This window comes from Oncorhynchus nerka, linkage group LG14 (assembly GCF_034236695.1).
Source record: "Oncorhynchus nerka isolate Pitt River linkage group LG14, Oner_Uvic_2.0, whole genome shotgun sequence".
NCBI classification, from domain to species: domain Eukaryota; kingdom Metazoa; phylum Chordata; class Actinopteri; order Salmoniformes; family Salmonidae; genus Oncorhynchus; species Oncorhynchus nerka.
The window spans coordinates 19752529-19770938 of record NC_088409.1 but is presented as its reverse complement, the minus strand read 5'-3'; the positions used below and the strand labels follow the sequence as shown (position 1 = coordinate 19770938).

Below are 18410 nucleotides of genomic sequence, written 5' to 3'. Positions count from 1 at the left end.
GAGGAGGGCAACTACAGCTCATACACTATAGCAGAGGAGGGCAACTACAGCTCATACACTATAGCAGAGGAGGGCAACTACAGCTCATACACTATAGCAGAGGAGGGCAACTACAGCTCATACACTATAGCAGAGGAGGGCAACTACAGCTCATACACTATAGCAGAGGAGGGCAACTACAGCTCATACACTATAGCAGAGGAGGGCAACTACAGCTCATACACTATAGCAGAGGAGGGCAACTACAGCTCATACACTATAGCAGAGGAGGGCAACTACAGCTCATACACTATAGCAGAGGAGGGCAACTACAGCTCATACACTATAGCAGAGGAGGGCAACTACAGCTCATACACTATAGCAGAGGAGGGCAACTACAGCTCATACACTATAGCAGAGGAGGGCAACTACAGCTCATACACTATAGCAGAGGAGGGCAACTACAGCTCATACACTATAGCAGAGGAGGGAGGGCTACAGCTCATACACTACAGCAGAGGAGGGCAACTACAGCTCATACACTATAGCAGAGGAGGGCAACTACAGCTCATACACTACAGCAGAGGAGGGCAACTACAGCTCATACACTATAGCAGAGGAGGGCAACTACAGCTCATACACTATAGCAGAGGGCAACTACAGCTCATACACTATAGCAGAGGAGGGCAACTACAGCTCATACACTATAGCAGAGGAGGGCAACTACAGCTCATACACTATAGCAGAGGAGGGAAACTACAGCTCATACACTATAACACAGGAAGGAAACTGTGGTCCTGTCGAACCTTAGCTCCTATCCAATACACCCAATCATTAGTCACCTGTAACCATCAAGCCCTTGATGAGCTGAATCTGGTGTGTTAGTGCTGGGCTGGAACAAAAGCTTGCACTCCTGTACCTATCTAGGACCATGGTGTTGTAAACACACACACAGTACCTAGCAAAAAGAAGCCAATTGTGACGTAAAGAGTGAATGGACTATCCATCACCAGTTTATGGTCTAAGAACTAAAATCATCAAACAGACAGAGATAAAGAGAGAGATAAAGAGAGAGAGCTAGAGAGATAAAGGGAGAGAGATAAAGAGAGAGTAGTAATGACCAGATAGTCTGTATTATGTTATGTTGCCTGCTGACGCACATTGCTGATGTCACAGACCATTCAGACAAACAGAGTCTTGTGACGGTGAATCGCCCACTCCGTCTTCCCTAGGGCCTTTAATCATAACACAAACCCCCTCACCCTCCCCAGTTCTGTCTTCTCTGGGGCCTTTAAATCATAACACAAACCCTCTCACCCTCCCCAGTTCTGTCTTCCCTAGTGCCTTTAAATCATAACACAAACCCCCTCACCCTCCCCAGTTCTGTCTTCCCTAGGGCCTTTAATCATAACACAAACCCCCTCACCCTCCCCAGTTCTGTCTTCTCTGGGGCCTTTAAATCATAACACAAACCCCCCCACCCTCCCCAGTTCAGTCTTCCCTAGGGCCTTTAAATCATAACACAAACCCCCTCACCAGATCTGTCTTCACTAGGGCCTTTAATCATAACACAAACCCCCTCACCCTCCCCAGTTCTGTCTTCCCTAGGGCCTTTAATCATAACACAAACCCCCTCACCAGATCTGTCTTCACTAGGGCCTTTAATCATAACACAAACCCCCACCCTCCCCAGTTCTGTCTTCCCTAGGGCCTTTAATCATAACACAAACCCCCTCACCAGATCTGTCTTCACTAGGGCCTTTAATCATAACACAAACCCCCTCACCAGATCTGTCTTCACTAGGGCCTTTAAATCATAACACAAACCCCCCCACCCTCCCCAGTTCAGTCTTCCCTAGGGCCTTTAATCATAACACAAACCCCCCACCCTCCCCAGTTCAGTCTTCCCTAGGGCCTTTAAATCATAACACAAACCCCCCCACCCTCCCCAGTTCTGTCTTCCCTAGGGCCTTTAATCATAACACAAACCCCCTCACCAGATCTGTCTTCACTAGGGCCTTTAATCATAACACAAACCCCCTCACCAGTTCTGTCTTAGATTATATTACAACATAGGTGCCCTCCACCACCCACAACCTCCACTCCTTTTAACTGATACTCCTCCAACCTTTGTCTCTAGCTTGTAACAACATGCTCCCCTCTCTCTCCTGCTATGGAGTTCAGATGGACCTTTACTGCCCCCCAGTGGAGAAACATAGAAAACAACTTCAAAAGGTACATTGTCATTTAGGTCTTTTCTAGCATGGCCATTTAGTGACTACCTGTTTAGTACCGATCTGCCCGACTGTTATAAGTGGAGCTTCACATGTGTGTTTTTTTATGTTATATATACACCGTAGAGCCTGCATACAGGTGTGTGTGTGTGTGTATTCACCGTAGAGCCTGCATACAGGTGTGTGTGTGTGTATTCACCGTAGAGCCTGCATACAGGTGTGTGTGTATATACACCGTAGAGCCTGCATACAGGTGTGTGTGTGTGTATTCATCGTAGAGCCTGCATACAGGTGTGTGTGTGTGTATTCACCATAGAGCCTGCATACAGGTGTGTGTGTGTGTATTCACCATAGAGCCTGCATGCATGCGTGTGTAGGGAGTTCAGCAGGGCCTTGTTCCCGCGGGAGGCAGCAGCCTGGATGGAGAGCAGGAGCCTGTCTGAGAGGGCAGGGTTACGGTGGCCCAGCTGGGACAACTGGAGCGGTAGAGCAGCCAGCCACCGAGACAACACTCTACTCCTGAAGGGGGAGACCGAAGAGGAAGAAAGACATTTAGGAGCAGAGTAGTCTACCCTGCAGACTTGGTTATGCCTACATATATCTTTGGTTATTTGGTACAGTAAACACTAGAACGTGTGTGTGTTACCTGGCGATGTGTGTGTGGTTGTGTTCCTGTAGGTACAGTCTGCTGTAGAAGGAAAGTAGCAGTGTTCTGGTCTGCAGATTCAGGTTCATCTGCTGGTACTGAACATACACCGCCTGTAACAGATCCTCCGTCACCGCTACACACACCACCGGTTAGGACGCCAGACATGTGAAAACCATTTAAGATGAACTCATAACTGCACCCTTGACTGCCCACACAGTCTTACCCCTGCTGCGTTGTGTGATGACCATTCTCCAGACAGTCTCCAGGAGTGTATGTAGGTGTCTTTGGCTCAGTTTGGCCCCACTGGATAGAGTCTCTTGGACAAACCCTCTCAGAGGCATCAGCCACTCAGCATCGGGCTCCTGGGCTTGCCCCTCCCTCTGGCTGAGGGTAACCATGGAAACCATGACCTGGCAGAGCAGCACGTTCAGAGCCAAGGGTTCCACTGTCTGCCCTGGGATTGTAGTGGACTGCTTACTCCTGAAACACCACACCCAAACACACACACTTTTAATTATGTCCCCCCCAGTAATTTTGTGATGATATTATATATCATAATTGGTAATAGCTCAAACTGTTCAATGGTTAGAGCAAATTTTTAGGAAGAAAACAGAAACCACGGTTTGTCCTAACCACTAATAGCTGAAATTGAACCGTGGTTCTACGACTAAGCAGAGCATTCAGTTGACTATAGACCAGATGTCCCCCCCCCAAGAGTTTCTCTCACGACCCCATTTTCAAATCAGGAGACACATATGGGGTAGCGACCCCTAGTTTGGGAAACGCTGGAGTACCTACACATACACCATGGGCCCTAGCACCACCTCACCTCTTGGGGTCTGTCTTCCGCCTTTGTTTAGGGGTGTCCAGATTTCCATAGGGGAAGTTCTTCATGAAGTGCTGCTTAAAATCCCCCAGGTACTCACTGCGAAACCACACATCCTAAACACACAAACACCAGTGTTAATAGAACAAAGGTAACCACACATGTTACACTGAGAGAGAAGACCTGTGTGTGTGTGTGTGTGTGTTACCAGTGTATCCTGGTATTCTCTCTGTGGCGCCAGCTTGCGTAGCAGCTGTAGTATGGAGAGGACCTGGTACATCAGTGACATGGCGTCGGGGGTGAGGAGATGAGCACTGTCAGTCTTGCTCCGGTCGCTGGCACTAGCCTCTACCCAGACGTCTAGTAGAAGGGGCACCAGGGTGGAGGCAAAGCCCCGTACAGCCTCCCCTGTGCCCAGCCCCTCACTCACCCCAGCCCCAGGCTCAGTCTCCGGCCTACAAATACAGTGGAGGAAAGGGACAGATGATGAGCAGGACAGGAGAGTGAGTCAGCAGAGTGTGTGTGTGTATATGCTTGTTAATGAAGTGTGTGTGTGTGTGTATGCTTGTTAATGAAGTGTGTGTGTGTGTGTATATGCTTTTTAATTAAGTGGGTGTCTGTGATGTGCGTACCTGAGTTTGAAGGTGGAATGCGGAGTGGGCATGGCTCCTGAATGTTCAAACACCTGAAATCCACCTTTTCTGTAGGTAAGCTCCTCCCAGTTGAGCTCCAAAGGTGCGTTAGCTCCTCCTTGTCCATTCAAAACACTGAACATGTCACCTGAGACACATGCAACCCCCTCCTCCGCTCGCCTCTCCTCAACTACCGCCTGAAGAAAACGCCCCAGTCTGGAAAACACAAACACAAAGGTCACGCCAGAAAAATACATGTACACACCAATAGGACACTGCTAACTCATTGCAAGTGTATGAATACCTGAGCAGCACTGTGAGTCTCCACTGCTGACCAGTCACGTTCCTGTTAGGGTTGACTGACAGGGCCCAGCTCCTCCCCTTCCCATCCTGCCCCTTCCTTGCCCCGCCCCCGGTACTTCTGTGTGAGATCAGCTCCAGGAAGTTGGTGAGCAGCAGGGCGGGACGAGCGGCCAGCAGGGCAGGATAGTGGTCCAGCAAAACGTCAAGGACTTTCAGGGCATCCTCCTGGATACCCGTCTCGATGTGGGTCATGGCACAGGAGAGGTGGGCAGAGAGGAGAGGGAAGAATGAAGACGTCCGCTCTGCTGGCACACTCTGGGCTATGAACCTGGGCAGGGCACGGAGAGGGTAGAGGTTAAAGGTTAGGGAGGTGCACTAGTAGAATAATTGGTATTAAGGCATTTCTCCAAGGACTGTGCTGCTCTCAAGTGGTGTATGGTTTTGTGGGGGTTGGAGAACAGACACTGTGGATACTGTGTTAACAAACCTCCAAATGAGCTTCAATGCCATACAACACTCCTTTCGTTGCCTCCAACTGCTTGTAAACGCTAGTAAAACTAAATGCATGCTCTTCAACCGATCGCTGCCCGTACCCACCAGCCCGACCAGCATCACTACTCTGGATGGTTCTGATTTAGAATATGTGGACGGTTCTGACTTAGAATATGTGGACAACTACAAATACCTAGGTGTCTGGTTAGACTGTAAACTCTCCTTCCAGACTCATATTAAGCATCTCCAATCCAAAATTAAATCTAGAATGTGCTTCCTATTTCACAACAAAGCCTCCTTCACTCATGCTGCCAAACATACCCTTGTAAAACGGACTATCCTACCGATCCTCGACAATGTCATTTACAAAATAGCCTCCAACACTCTACACAGCAAACTGGATGCAGTCTATCACAGTGCCATCCATTTTGTCACCAAAGCCCCATATACTACCCACCACTGCGACCTGTATGCTCTCGTCGGCTGGCCCTCGCTTCATATTCGTCGCCAGACCCACTGGCTCCAGATCATCTATAAGTCTTTGCTAGGTAAAGCTTTGCCTTATCTCAGCTCACTGGTCACCATAACAACACCCACCCGTAGCACGCGCTCCAGCAGGTATATTTCACTGGTCACCCCCAAAGCCAATTCCTCCGTTGGCTGCCTTTCCTTCCAGTTCTCTGCTGCCAATGACTGGAACGTTCTGCAAAAATCACTGAAGCTGGAGACTCATATCTCCCTCTCTAACTTTAAGCACCAGCTGTCAGAGCAGCTCGCAGATCACTGTACCTGTACATAGCCCATCTGTAAATAGTCCATCCAACTACCTCATCTCCATACTGCTATTTATTTTGCTCCTTTGCATCCCAGTATCTCTACTTTAACATCTATCATTCCAGTGTTTAATTGCTATATTGTAATTATTTCGCCACTATGGCCTATTTATTGCCTTACCTCCTTACTCCATTTGCACACACTGTATAAAGATTTGTATATTGTTATTGACTGTACTTTTGTTTATCCTATGTGTAACTCTGTGTTGTTGTTTTTGTCACACTGCTTTATTCTGGCCAGGTCGCAGTTGTAAATGAGAACTTGTTCTCAACTGATCTACCTGGTTAAAACTTCTTATGGCTGCAGGGGCAATATTGATTAGCTTGGATGAAAAGGTGACCAGTTATTTCTGACTTCTGTTGACTCCAACATGGCGGATATATGTATTTGTTCTCTGCGCGCTGTTCCCAGATTATAGCATGGTTTGCTTTTTCCGTAAAGCTTTTTTGAAATCTGACACAGCGGTTACATTAAGGAGAAGTATATCTTTAATTCCATGCATAACACTTGTAAATTGTTGTGGCTCTCTGCAAATTCACCAGATGTTTTTGGAACTATTGAACATAACGCACCCAATGTATACTGAGATTTTTTTTATATAAATATGAACTTTACCGAACAAAACATACATGTATTGTGTAACATGAAGTCCTATGAGTGTCATCTGATGAAGATCATCAAAGGTTAATGCTTCATTTTATCTCTATTTGTGCTTTTTGTGACTCCTCTCTTTGGCTGGAAAAATGGCTGTGTTCTTCTGTGGCTTGGCTCTGACCTAACATAATCGTTTGTGGTGCTTTCGCTGTAAAGCCTATTTGAAATCGGACACTTTGGTGGGGTTAACAACAAGATTACCTTTAAAATGGTATAAGATACATGTATGCTTGAGGAATTTTAATTATGAGATTTCTGTTGTTTTGAATTTGGCGCCCTGCACTTTCACTGGCTGTTATATCGATCCCGTTAACGGGATTGCAGCCCTAATAAGTTATTAAATAAAGTTTTTTAAAGACCTGAAGACAAATTCCCACTGTCATAACAAAATGCTTTTCTAACCTGAGCAGGCGTGTGGCAGACATCCGTACATTCGGGTCCTTGTCTGTGAAGACGGCAGCAGCCTCGCTGAGCAGACTGGAGAGGTGTTGGTCTAACTCTGAGGGGTGAAGGGTCAGCAACTCCCTCAGTCCCACAAGAGCTCCCTGTTTCACTGTACCACTGTAGTGATGCAGCTGGGACAACAGGTCCTAGAGGAGGGGAGGCACACAGCATAAGGTACAGTAGAGGAGTGAGTGTGTTTGTGTGTCTGTGTTACCTACCTTGATGTTGAGCTTCCGGTGTGTGGTGGGTGCATTAGCATCTTTCTTCAGCTGTTCAGTTAGGTTTATTCCCTTGGTGCGGAAGTTGATGTTGGTGGCGTTGTCAGCTTTAGGCTTGGTCTTCCCCACCTTCAGCTTGACCTTCTGGAAGTCATCCTGCCTCTTCTTCTTCTTGCACTTGGTCATCTCTGCAGGATAGGACTATCTGTGGAGGGGAACATCTTAAATTGCAACCAATTCTCTAATATAGTGCACTACTTCTGCTCTGACCAGAGCCAAACAGGGTTGATGTTGATGAAGTGGTTCACTCTATGGGGAATATGATGCCATTTGACACAATAACGAAGTGTGTGCTAGTGATGGACCAGGAGGAGACCACAATCACAGTGGGCAGTGCATTTGCAAGCTATCGGCTCTTACACAGAATCTATGAGCAGTAAACCCAGAATAATTGATTGCGTTTTGAAACGTAATAATAATACCCACGTGTGTTGACACTGTCAGAAATAATTGTGCATGCAGTAGCCTTCCCGAGCCGAATGTAGCTTTTGAAGACGGTCAATCAGCAAAATCAAGCTCGTGTTGTTTCTTCACAAACATGGGCCTTTCTCTTTGATACGACAACTAGCTAAGCTGTCTTCACATTTGCCTGCAACATTCGTTTATTTTTTTCCTGTTCTCAATTTCACGTCTACATATATCAGTGTTTTATTGCAACTTGTGTAAAGGATACATTTCAAATGAAAAATGTATGTCGTTATTATCTTTTAATGTTTTTTTTATTAATTTGAACTCAAATTTCCGAGTTCGAGTACACAGGCAAACGCATAGGCTCATAAAATCAGGTACGTCACGGGTCTTTCTATAAAGAGATACACAATTGCGCGTGCGTCAATTTGCTAGTCGTTCTTCTTGACACGCAAAATTCACCCCGCTCTGGTTTGCTTTAGTGAATCTTACTTTTTCAGGTAGAGTATTTCATGTCACTCATACCACACCTTATTTATTCTATAGTAACCCTGGAGGACGTTGTCCGGGTAGTGTTACTATATTGTGGCAACATCTAGCTAATCACCATATTTTGCACGGTGCGTGGCCAAGTGGTCTTGCTCACAAGGCCAGCTGCGTTGTTTCTTAGTCGACCTAAAAAAAAGATGTGGCCCATATAGCTAGATATTAAACGTTGTCTTTGTTTGTGATGACCCTCAGAATGCAGCAAGGCTACAATCCAAGGCCATCTTATGGCGCTCCACCACAGAAGAGGTTCAGGAACGCTAATGGAGGGGCTAACAACAGGGTAAGTTCAGTCTCCCATGGTAATCATGCCAATTGCCCCCAGTTATGCCGTTTTCCCCCGGTTAGGATGATATTTGTATTACTAGTCATTCACAACCCATATGAGGTTAATTAATCCATTCTGAATAGTGTCTATTATGATAAGTGGATTCCGAAACAGTGGTTTTGAGAGTACTGTGTACGTAGTCGTTGTATGGTCTTCTAACCGGTTTCATTCCTAAAGTTGTAGCAGTGCTCTGTGCAGAGGAAGTGGTATGGACCCTTACCAGCCGCCCTTGGCTGGACAAAGACACTGGACACTGCTGGAGCAACAGGGACTGAACAGTGCTTTCTGGTCTCCTGAGACTAAGTGTTTCTGTGGAGATGCAGCCTGCTACATTGCCCCTCAATCAGGGCTTGAGTTAGGGGCTTGAGTATTGTGGGCAGCAGGAATTCCAGACAACCCTGTTACCAAGTGTAGAAGGGCTGCAACTAATGAGGGTAACAGGGCTGGGTGTTTTCTCTGGGCAATCTCATGCCCTCTATCGCTGTCTTTCTAGTAAGGGGGCAGTCAGCCCCCATAACACTTATTTTCCTGCTGAGCTATTAGCACTAGGGCTCACTGGCAGCTTGGTTCTATGATTGCTTTGTGACAGATATATATTCTGATTGGAACACCTGACTAGAGTACTTGTACTTTCGTTTCAAGGTAAAGCGCATGTGTACGGTGCAGAGTCAGTGACAGCTCAGAGTTCCCTCATGTCACTGACCGGGTCATGGAGGAGAGGCTGAAATGACATTTCTCTCTCCATAGAGACAGGAGTGGAGTAGGATTCTCCGATGTGTTTCTGCTGTAGTCCACCTGAAGCTTTTGCTTAAACCAAACCAATGTTTCTATCCAGAACCCAATCTTAAGCTGCAACCCTCTAGGGGGTCCTGACCCACTGTTTGGGGAACGGTGCAGTGGGGTTTGCCCCTCTGCTGCCTCCTCCAGTCTCACTAATACCTGTCTGTCTCTCTCTCCTTCGGCCTGGTTATCCCAACTGACAGAGAAAGCAGCCTAACTTCTCTGCTGACATAGGTAAGTTCTGCCTCCACACAGCATCACTGCCTCTGATAGGAGGTTAGGAGCTGTGACTTAACATCCTCCTGCCTTTTTGCTGGTGGCTGATTGGGCAGGGGGCAAGTCCAAGCGTGGGCTCTGGGCTGCGTCTGAGATTCACTGCCTCTTAGAGGTTGCTGTAAATGCCAGTGAACTTAGTCACTGTCCACAGGTATATACTGTGTGGCTCTCAAAGGCTTTTCCCTAGTGTTCATTTCAATGACTTTTTGGGGGGTCTGTCTTTGATACAATGTGCACAAATCTTTTTAGATGCATTAAAAGTAGTTTTATTTCATAAAACACTTTGGTCCATGATTTACAGTCTGAACAACTTTAGAAACCACAACGTGAAACCTGTCCTCTCAGAAGAATGTCTAACGAGGGAACTCATAGGTGTACAGGTGCTCTGCAGTCCTGTAGAGCTGTTGCCCCATATTGGTGCAAGTCAAATCAGTAAGGATCCTGTCTGGGTCAGATGTTGTGGGCCCAAATGACTGCCGTGCATCACCCAGTTGGGTGCTACACATTGGTGGTGGATGAGATGGGATACTCCATCCCAATGTAATTCAGGGCTATCAGCCCCCGGCACAAAGATGTGGCCTCATAGGCCTATGGTAGTTCAGATGGGCAATGGATGCTGAAAGCAGGATTTTCTTTCGGGGCCTTTGTGGCCCTCAAAGAGTAGGAAGTGTTTCAACTCACGGTCTGCCAATGGGGCTGGGACCTGCTGTGCCCATGCAAGAGTTTCACTGCTTTGATTGGACACAGGTATGGAGGAGTACCTGATGGGAGTGAGAGAATCCTACATCCCAGCTCTGATCTGTGTCTAGGTGGGCAGAAGAACTGCAGCCCCCATGGTTTTCAGCAGGCCTCCAAACCTCAGATTAGCTTCTCTTCTGTGTAGTGGTCAGTACTATAACCCTGGCACGAAACAGACCCTGGTGTGCCTTCCAGGCAACCTTCTAATGAATCATGATCTTGTGAAGGTGGGGCTCGAATTCCACACAGCAACTCAAATGAAGTTATTTTTGGTTACCAACAACTTTGATTACCAGCCAGAGCAGGAGATTCTAGTACTCCCAACCAATCTGTGTTCGTAGCAGAACCTAACTAGCGCACAAATGGTAAGGATTCTTACCAGACTTTGTCGATGATGCACGGCTGGAAACAGGACCTCAGAGGCTCAAGAGCAGGGGTTGTGTTTCTAACTGTTGTTCAGTAAATGAAGGACCTCTAAACTCCACTAAAAGTCATTTGACTGGGGGGTTGTGTAAGGAATGCACAGTGACCTTTTTAAAGCTATACCTTTTTTTGAAGTGTTTCACTTCCTGAAGTATGAGGCTCTTCGGCTATTGGCTATCTGCTGGTCAGATGACTGGACGTGTGGACCCTTTGGTCTCACCTGTCCGTGGGTAGGATGGCGATCTCATTATGCAGTCTCTGCCATGTTTGTGCTTTTTGTTGACTTCTGTGCATTTCCCAGTGTTCACCACCAAGGCGGGAAATGTGCAGACCATCCCGTCCTTGACCAAACAGTTGAAGGCCATGACTGGTGAGACTGTCATTGGTGAGTACCTACTCATTGCACCATAGCCCTATGCCCCAAAGGGTTCAAGAGATTTAAGTCAAGTCACTCTTTCACTAATATAGGCTTATTGGGGCTCTGATTTGTTTTTCAAGTCTATGATTGGTTGTTGAGATGTTTCATTGCCCATGGTTGTTTGTTAGAGCTGTCACTCATGTTCTGCAGGTCTTCAGTATGTGTGGGAGTACCGCAGTCCCAGTAAGTCAGTCCCGCCGCATTACCAGTGTAAACTCTGCAAAGTGAGCCGTCTGCAGACTGACATGCTGGCTCACATCAAGGGCTGGAAGCACTCCTTCAGATACATGGTGAGGCCATGTTGGTCACTTAACTTTCACAGTAAAAGTCCCGGTTAAAGGCTGTTGGGTCTACAGGTCTATGTTATGATGCTGTGTATGGTCTCGTCTGTCCTCCAGAAGCAAAATCATTCTGCCAAGATTCCCTTTGAGGAAGATGCTGCCACAAAGGACCATGACGTGAGGAAGAAGGTGAAAAAAGCAGCAGCAGAGCTGGAGAAGGCAGAGGGCAGGGGACAGCTGAAGGTGAGAAGGGGGAGCAGAAAGTTATGGATGAGGAAAAGATAACACAGCAGACTATTGAGATGCGTCCGGGGGGGAGACCTCTCTGGTGCTGTGCTGTGATTGACTTGATTCTGTACGGTGTTTTCAGGTGATTCTGAAGGAGCCCAGTGAGGTCCAAGCGTTTGCAGGACTGCGTATGTTTTTCTGTTTATTCTCAAATTTATGTCTGAATCTCATTGTGCTCAGTCTGTTTTTAAATGTACTGTGGTTCCGGACATATCTCCCTGTCATCACAGGTTCAGCAATCCCCAACATGGGGCCACCAGGAGGGATGGGAGGGCCAGGAGGGATGGGAGCTAGAGGACCAAAACCAGGTGAGTGTGGGGGGAGAAGTGTACGGTTGCCTCTGAAGTGATAATCTCCTGTGGGCAGATTCTGAATGTAGACTGAGATAATCTGCAAGGACTGAATGGGATGCGTGAGATCCGAGCAGCATTAGTTCTGGTTTTGTTTTTCATCACTGGTCATTTGGCCTTAGTGGGTAAAGGCGGTGCTTAACCTGCTCGCTTCAAATGCTTCGGGGCTTTAGTTGATTTTGTTTGCAATTTCAAACAAGTATAAATCGCGTAGCTGTCCATATTATTTGAGATTTTACTTCTGGGTTAACAGAGATTGCAGAGGTGATAAAACCTTTGTTGTGTGCTTGACTGGTCTTTGTTGGGATGCAGTGTTGTGTAGTAGTCCAAATGCAGTCTTTTGTCTCCCTCTAGGTGGCAGGTTTGCAGAGCCTCTCTTCCCAGGGGAGTTCCCTCTCCAAGGCGGCCTCCTCAACTACCCCATGGGTGGTATGGGGGGCTACTCTGACCCCCTGTCTCGCTCCACTCCCTCTACGGCCTTCCAGAAAAGGGACATGAGCTTCCGAGGCTACCCTGACAATACGGGGGGGCTGGGGGGTTCAGCCGATGGCTTTGGGCTGGGAAGGGACGGAGGCTTTGGCCAGGAGGGGCTGTTGGGGGAGAGTCCGGGAAGCTGCTACCCTGATGAGTTCAGAGGGGGACAGATGGGAAGTGGATCAGGCCAAGGGTTGATGGGAGCTGTACCTGAAACCAGCAGCCTTCCATCCACGCTACTCAAATACCTGGTGAGTGGAACGGTGTGTGAAACTATGCTTTCTCGTGTTATTTAAACATGCTGTGTGTGTGAGGGTCTGTTTCCTGTGTGTAGGACAATTTCCGGATCGAGAACGAGGGTGATGCTCAGATCGTGCTGAAGGTGACACAGAAGCTGACGGATGTCCTAATGGACTACAGACTTAGGAGTGTTTCCTCGGTATGCAGCACACACACGCACTGGTATTGCAGCTGACAGAGCAGTGTAAACAAGCAGCTCTCAGGTGCTTCCAGGAGCTGGTGACGTGAGGATAAATGTCACTTGATTCAGTCCTTTAACCCACTTCCTGTCTGTTTAGTCAGTGATTTATTGCTGTTGATTATGGCAGTGCTCTAGAACCTTCTGTGTTCTGACAGCACACGTCCTTACTGTGGCTAAACCTGTTCCTTGTGTACTCCCATACAGTCGTAAGGTAGATGGTGTGATTCAGGAAACCACAAATAATTCCTCAGTAGTTTGTCCCCTTTGATGTTCTCCTTGATTCAGTGTATGTGCGTTTGTCTACAGCAGGGTCCTAGTATGAAGAGCGGTTTGTCGCTGGGCTCCATGAGCTACTCTGATTCTCCCAGAATGTCTAGCGGTAGTGACCGCTTCTCAGGTGGCTTCTCTGGGAACCTCTCCGGTACGCACGGCCCCAGTTGACAAATGAAATACACACACATTCATTCTTTTAATGGCTGTAGTTTGGTTCAGAAATCTACAGTACATCAGTCTCATCTATTATCTCCTCTCTGCAGGCCCTTCCAGATACTCTGATGGTCCATCCAGGTACTACAACTAACTGATCCATCCCCACATGACACATCCACCTTCCTGGGGTAACCCATCCTCCGCCTCACCCCCAAGATATACCCCGAGTCCATGGGGGTCTGCAGCTGTCTGTCTAGCCACTGAAGAGGATTTTTATTTTATATAGTTATAATTTTCCTTCAAAGCAGAAACTGATACAATTGTGTACTTATTAGTGCAGACTTTGTTTCTACAACTTCTTTTGACATTAATAGGTTGGACCAAAGTTTGACTTTTAGATTTATTAACCATTGTCTGTATTCATGTGAATTTGGCATATATTTTACTGGGGTTTCTTGGATGAATCTTGTCTAGAAATTAAGTGTTTGATAGAAAACAAGTAATGTTTAGGGAAACAGATGTTTGGTGGTAAAATGGGATACTGATCTACTGACTGCTGTTTTGTTTGAGTTGGGCTTGTCATCGCTGTTTTTCTCCACACCTGCGACCAGCCACCCTGACAGCTGATGAAACCGTGGAGTATTTCTGTCTGTATTAAAGCCAGAACGGCTGGGCCTGAACGGAATCCCAGGATGTATGGTGCATTTGGAAAGTATTCAGACCCTGACTCTTTCCACATTTTCTTACGTTACAGCTGTATTTTAAAATGTATTAATCTACACACACACACACACTACCCAATAAGTAAAAACAGGTTTTTAGAAATGTTTGCAAATGAATTAAACTGAAATATATTTGCATAAGTATTCAGACCCTTTACTTAGTACTTTGTTGAAGCACCATTGCCAGCAATTACAGCCTCAAGTTGTCTTCAGTAAGATGCTACAAGCTGTATTTGGGGAGTTCCTCTTCTCTTCAGATCCTTTCAAGCTCAGTCAAATTGGATGGGGAGCATCACTGCATAGCTATTTTCAGGTCTCCCCAGAGATGTTTGATTGGCAGGGTCACTCCAGGACATTTGAGACTTGTTCTGAAGCCACTCCTGGGTTGTGACACTTGGCATTCAGGCCAAAGAGTTCAATCTTGATTCCAACAGACCAGAGAATCTTGTTCCTCATGGTCTGAGTCCTTTAGATGCATTTTAGCAAACTCCAAGCGGGCTGTCTTGTGTTTTCACTGAGTGGCTTCCTTCTGGCCTCTACCCTAAAGGCCTGATTGGTGGAGTGCTGCTAAGATGGTTCTCCACAGAAGAACTCTGTCAAAGTGACCATCGGGTTCTTGGTCACCTCCCTGACCAAGGCCCTTCTCCCCCGACTACAGCCAGCTCTAGGAAGTCTTGGTGGTTCCAAACTTCTTGCTCTGACATGCACTGTCAACTGTGGGACATATAGACTGGTATGCCTTTCCAAATCATGTCTAATCAATTTAAATTGACCACAGGTGGACTCCAAACAAGTTGCAGAAACATCAAGGATGCTCAATTGAGTCTCATAGCAAAGGGTCTGAATATGGTATGTTTTTTTGTTGTAATTTGCAAACATTTAAAAAAAATTAAAAAAAACTTTTTGCTTTGTCCATATGGGTTGTGTGTAGTTTGAGGGGCAAAATGTATTTAATCCATTTTAGAGTACTTTCCAAATGCACAGTATGGAGGATGTTGCTTCGCTGTAAAACTGGAACTGCATCACCCAGGGGATTCCATGAGTTGTATTTTATCTGATCCAACAAAATAGGGAACTGAAAATAAACTCTGGTGTCATCTATGCTTCTCCAGTTGTGAGAAATGTTGCTGGCTCTCAAGTTGACCTTAAATCTACCATAAACGCAGTGAATTGACATACTAGCATAATTAAACTATTTAAGGAATTTGAATCAAAATCAGGTCATTTTTGTAACATTTAATTAGTGACAAAAATAAACATATTGGTTTCATAAAGTAATATTTGGAATGAAAATTCCAATAAAAGAAATACTGAATGTCAGAAGAGAACAGAAATGCTGTCCTGTTGCTGGTTTTCAAACATTGTCACACTGTTGCAGTTTGAAATGCATTTAAATCAACCTGTAGGTGTAGAATGATTTGCCGCCATTGGTATTGAAAGGTCTTGAAATTAAATCAATTCAATAACAATGGATATTGACTCATATCCAGTTTAGACTTGTCCAAATGTAACTTGATGACTGGAGGGTATGGGGTTCACACTTCTCGAAGCCACTACGACTCAAGGATGCTCATTCCAGTGATGAGCCCATCCTAAAGTGCCATCTTTAGAGTTTTAGGGACAATCTCAAATGACACCCTATCCCCATAGAGTCCACTACTTCCAACCAGATCCCCATGTGGCTCTGGTCAACAGTTGTCCAGTATTTCTCAGTTGGTATAGCATGGCGCAACGCTAAGGTTTGGGTTTCAATTCCCACGGGGGACCAGTAGGAAAAGAGTGTGCTGTCGCTTTGTTGTGCTCTCCTGACTGATTAGACTGCAGTCCTCTATAAGAGCATCTGCTAAATATGAGAAGTAGGCCATCTTTCCTCATGCATTCCTTTTCAAGATGTCCTCCATCTGCTGGAAGCTGATACAGGTGAGCAGCACTCTGGTCCCCATATATGTCTTGCCATGTTGTTTCTGGGCCTGTGTGGCAAAATCCTCCGTTTTAAACTGAGCCACAGCCTCACCGATGCCATTGCCATCTTGATCACGCAGAATGTAGATACACTGTTCAGTCAGAGGAAGGTCGCAGAAAAAATATTTTATTTCCATTTTCGTCACATCTGACTGGAGGTTTCGTACGTAAACACATGTCTGTGCTGTGGGAAACGGTCTCACCCTGGGTCTCTCAATCTGATGTTTCTCCTCGCTTCGCTCTGATACGGCTGGTGTTGTGTTGGGGTTGCCATGGTGTCTCCCAGTTGACAACATGGCTTGCATCTTTTCCTTGGTGACAGATGAGATGACTATGGCCTGGGAACCAACATGGCAGCCGTTGAGGTTCAAAGCATAAACGTAGTCTTCCGTTTGGTCGAATATTACAAACGTTGTATCTGTCCTCTCGCTATCCTTATACAGTAAGTGTAATATTTTGCTGTTGGCGATGTTCGGACAGCCAAACAATTCTTTTATCTCAGTCTTCGTTATTGTTTTGGATAGATTTTTGGCCATAATACAGTACTCCACGCTCGTTGAAAGGGACTCACAGGATCTGGGCCTCTTCGGTGACCGTGACAGCGATCTGTCTTCAGAGCGCCTCTTGGCCCAGGTCCTGTGTATTTCTCTGGCAGGCTCATACAAGCTTTGTCTTTGGGTTCTGTATGAGGGTCTTGCCCTTTCCTGGTGCTGCATTTCCTTGGATTCTAGTGAGGGTCCATCTCTCTGGATTGTATATGAGGGCATTTCTTGGGGCTTGTATGAGGTTCTCTCTCTCTGGGTTGTGGGCCTATACAAGGGGTTTTCCAAGGGGTCATATGAAGGGTTCTGACACTGCTGGATGGCATAGCTCCACATCTCCTCAGAGGCCCCACGGACCTCCACGCTGATGCGGCCCAGTTGCTGGTGGTTGAATCTTAGGGCATCACATGCGTCCTGGGCATGCCCAAACTTTACAAGGCAGCCCTGTCTCACGCCCAGCTTCACATTAGTTATCACATCCTGGACCAACAGGCCTTTGAAGAAGTGGCAGATCTCCTGGCTGGTGACAGTCTTTGGCAGGCCAAAGAGCCTCACGTAGCCTGGTCTTGGCCTGTAAGCTTTATCTGGTCTCCTTAGCTCACTCCCAGGCACAGCTGTGTTATCAGCCCTGAGCACACAACCGACAGGTGGGCTATTGGCCCTGAGCATAGGACCAGGTGCTACTGTCGCTTTGCTGTGCTCTCCTGGCTGATTAGATTGCAGTCCTTGGATAACAGCAACAAGGCCGAATAGAAGGGCTGTGGCAGGATCGGGCAAGGGCAGCAAAGGCTTCTTCTCAGGTAACAACTCTGGAATGAGCTTCTCACTCTGTAGTTTGGACTCCATTTTTCGTTGCAGTTCTGCGATGCTACTAATATGTAGGGTCGCCGGAGACCCTCTAAGAAGAGTTCCAGAGCGCCTTATTGCGTGCTGGCCATCTCTCTCTGTAGTGAACACAATGAATGCTTCACCAAGGTGTCCTCCTATAATATATACACCACCTTCTGGGATGTATAAATTGGTAAAGAATCTGCGTATGTCTTCAGTCCCGGCCTTAATATTCAGACCCTGCAACCGAAGTACTATGGTCATATTGAACTCCTTTTATCTGGCAACCAGAGATCTAGAAACAGATACAAACAAACAAACATGGCCATGAAGCAGAAATCAAGTTATTTAATACATTTTAAGAACAGCAACAAACGGATAAACATTTAAATGGGCACACTTTCTTAAAACTTATATTAAGAACATCCAAATTCCAGAATTTCCATAGAAATTAAACACGTTAAGTAACCAACAACACAACTGATGAACGCTGGCACGCGGTACATTATTATGATGAACACCTGGTTGGCTAAAAAGTTAGCCCGGAGGCACGGTGGCTGTGAAATGAGACTAGCTAGCCTGCCCTGTAAGACGAAACATTTAAGAATATTTCAGTTAAAAAGCTCAACTCCTCAAATTACTTACCAGATGAAAACCATAACAACTCTGGCTCCTCTGTATTTTAACCTGTATATCGTAAGTTTGTGTGACACTGATAGGTCGAAATATTGTCCCTTTATGAGCCCGACCACATTAACTGTGCAACGAGCTGCCACATGCGCGCATTTTATAGGGAAGTAGGGAGGCGCGA

At 46.4% G+C, this 18410-nt stretch overlaps 3 protein-coding genes across 7 annotated transcripts in view; 1 reads left to right on the top strand and 2 right to left on the bottom strand.

Annotated features, from left to right (window-relative positions):
• tex10 (testis expressed 10) overlaps positions 1-7892 on the bottom strand; it is a 40129-nt gene extending 32237 nt beyond the window's left edge. The window contains exons 1-10 of one of the 3 annotated variants that reach the window (XM_065027706.1): positions 7752-7892; positions 7266-7470; positions 7006-7193; positions 4625-4951; positions 4321-4536; positions 3897-4143; positions 3692-3804; positions 3086-3342; positions 2860-2995; positions 2563-2732 (exon numbers count right to left, since the gene is read on the bottom strand). In XM_065027706.1, coding sequence (XP_064883778.1) covers positions 2563-2732; positions 2860-2995; positions 3086-3342; positions 3692-3804; positions 3897-4143; positions 4321-4536; positions 4625-4951; positions 7006-7193; positions 7266-7451 — 1840 coding nt within the window. In that variant the 5' untranslated portion in view covers positions 7452-7470; positions 7752-7892. The remainder of the gene's footprint in view (positions 1-2562; positions 2733-2859; positions 2996-3085; positions 3343-3691; positions 3805-3896; positions 4144-4320; positions 4537-4624; positions 4952-7005; positions 7194-7265; positions 7471-7751) is intronic. The other 2 variants (XM_065027704.1, XM_065027705.1) reach the window with 2 other exon arrangements.
• A 253-nt stretch (positions 7893-8145) lies between these two features.
• Positions 8146-15368, top strand: si:ch211-197h24.6 (uncharacterized). 3 transcript variants are annotated; one of them, XM_029656714.2, is made up of 12 exons: positions 8146-8233; positions 8475-8562; positions 9591-9621; positions 11126-11209; positions 11393-11532; positions 11641-11766; positions 11894-11939; positions 12042-12119; positions 12516-12886; positions 12970-13074; positions 13426-13537; positions 13653-15368. In XM_029656714.2, the coding sequence occupies exons 2-12, from the start codon at positions 8476-8478 to the stop codon at positions 13694-13696; spliced, it is 1224 nt and encodes a 407-aa protein (XP_029512574.1). In that variant the 5' UTR covers positions 8146-8233; position 8475; the 3' UTR covers positions 13697-15368. The 3 variants fall into 3 exon arrangements, with proteins under 3 accessions (XP_029512574.1, XP_029512573.1, XP_029512575.1); XM_029656713.2 differs by having other exon boundaries at positions 13423-13537; XM_029656715.2 differs by lacking the exons at positions 8146-8233; positions 9591-9621 and having other exon boundaries at positions 8473-8562; positions 13423-13537.
• A 120-nt stretch (positions 15369-15488) lies between these two features.
• rbm12ba (RNA binding motif protein 12Ba) lies at positions 15489-18397 on the bottom strand. The gene is made up of 2 exons (XM_029656709.2): positions 18245-18397; positions 15489-17894 (listed from the first exon to the last, which is right to left on the bottom strand). The coding sequence occupies exon 2, from the start codon at positions 17861-17863 to the stop codon at positions 16139-16141; it is 1725 nt and encodes a 574-aa protein (XP_029512569.1). The 5' UTR covers positions 17864-17894; positions 18245-18397; the 3' UTR covers positions 15489-16138.
• Between the last annotated feature and the right edge of the window lie 13 nt (positions 18398-18410).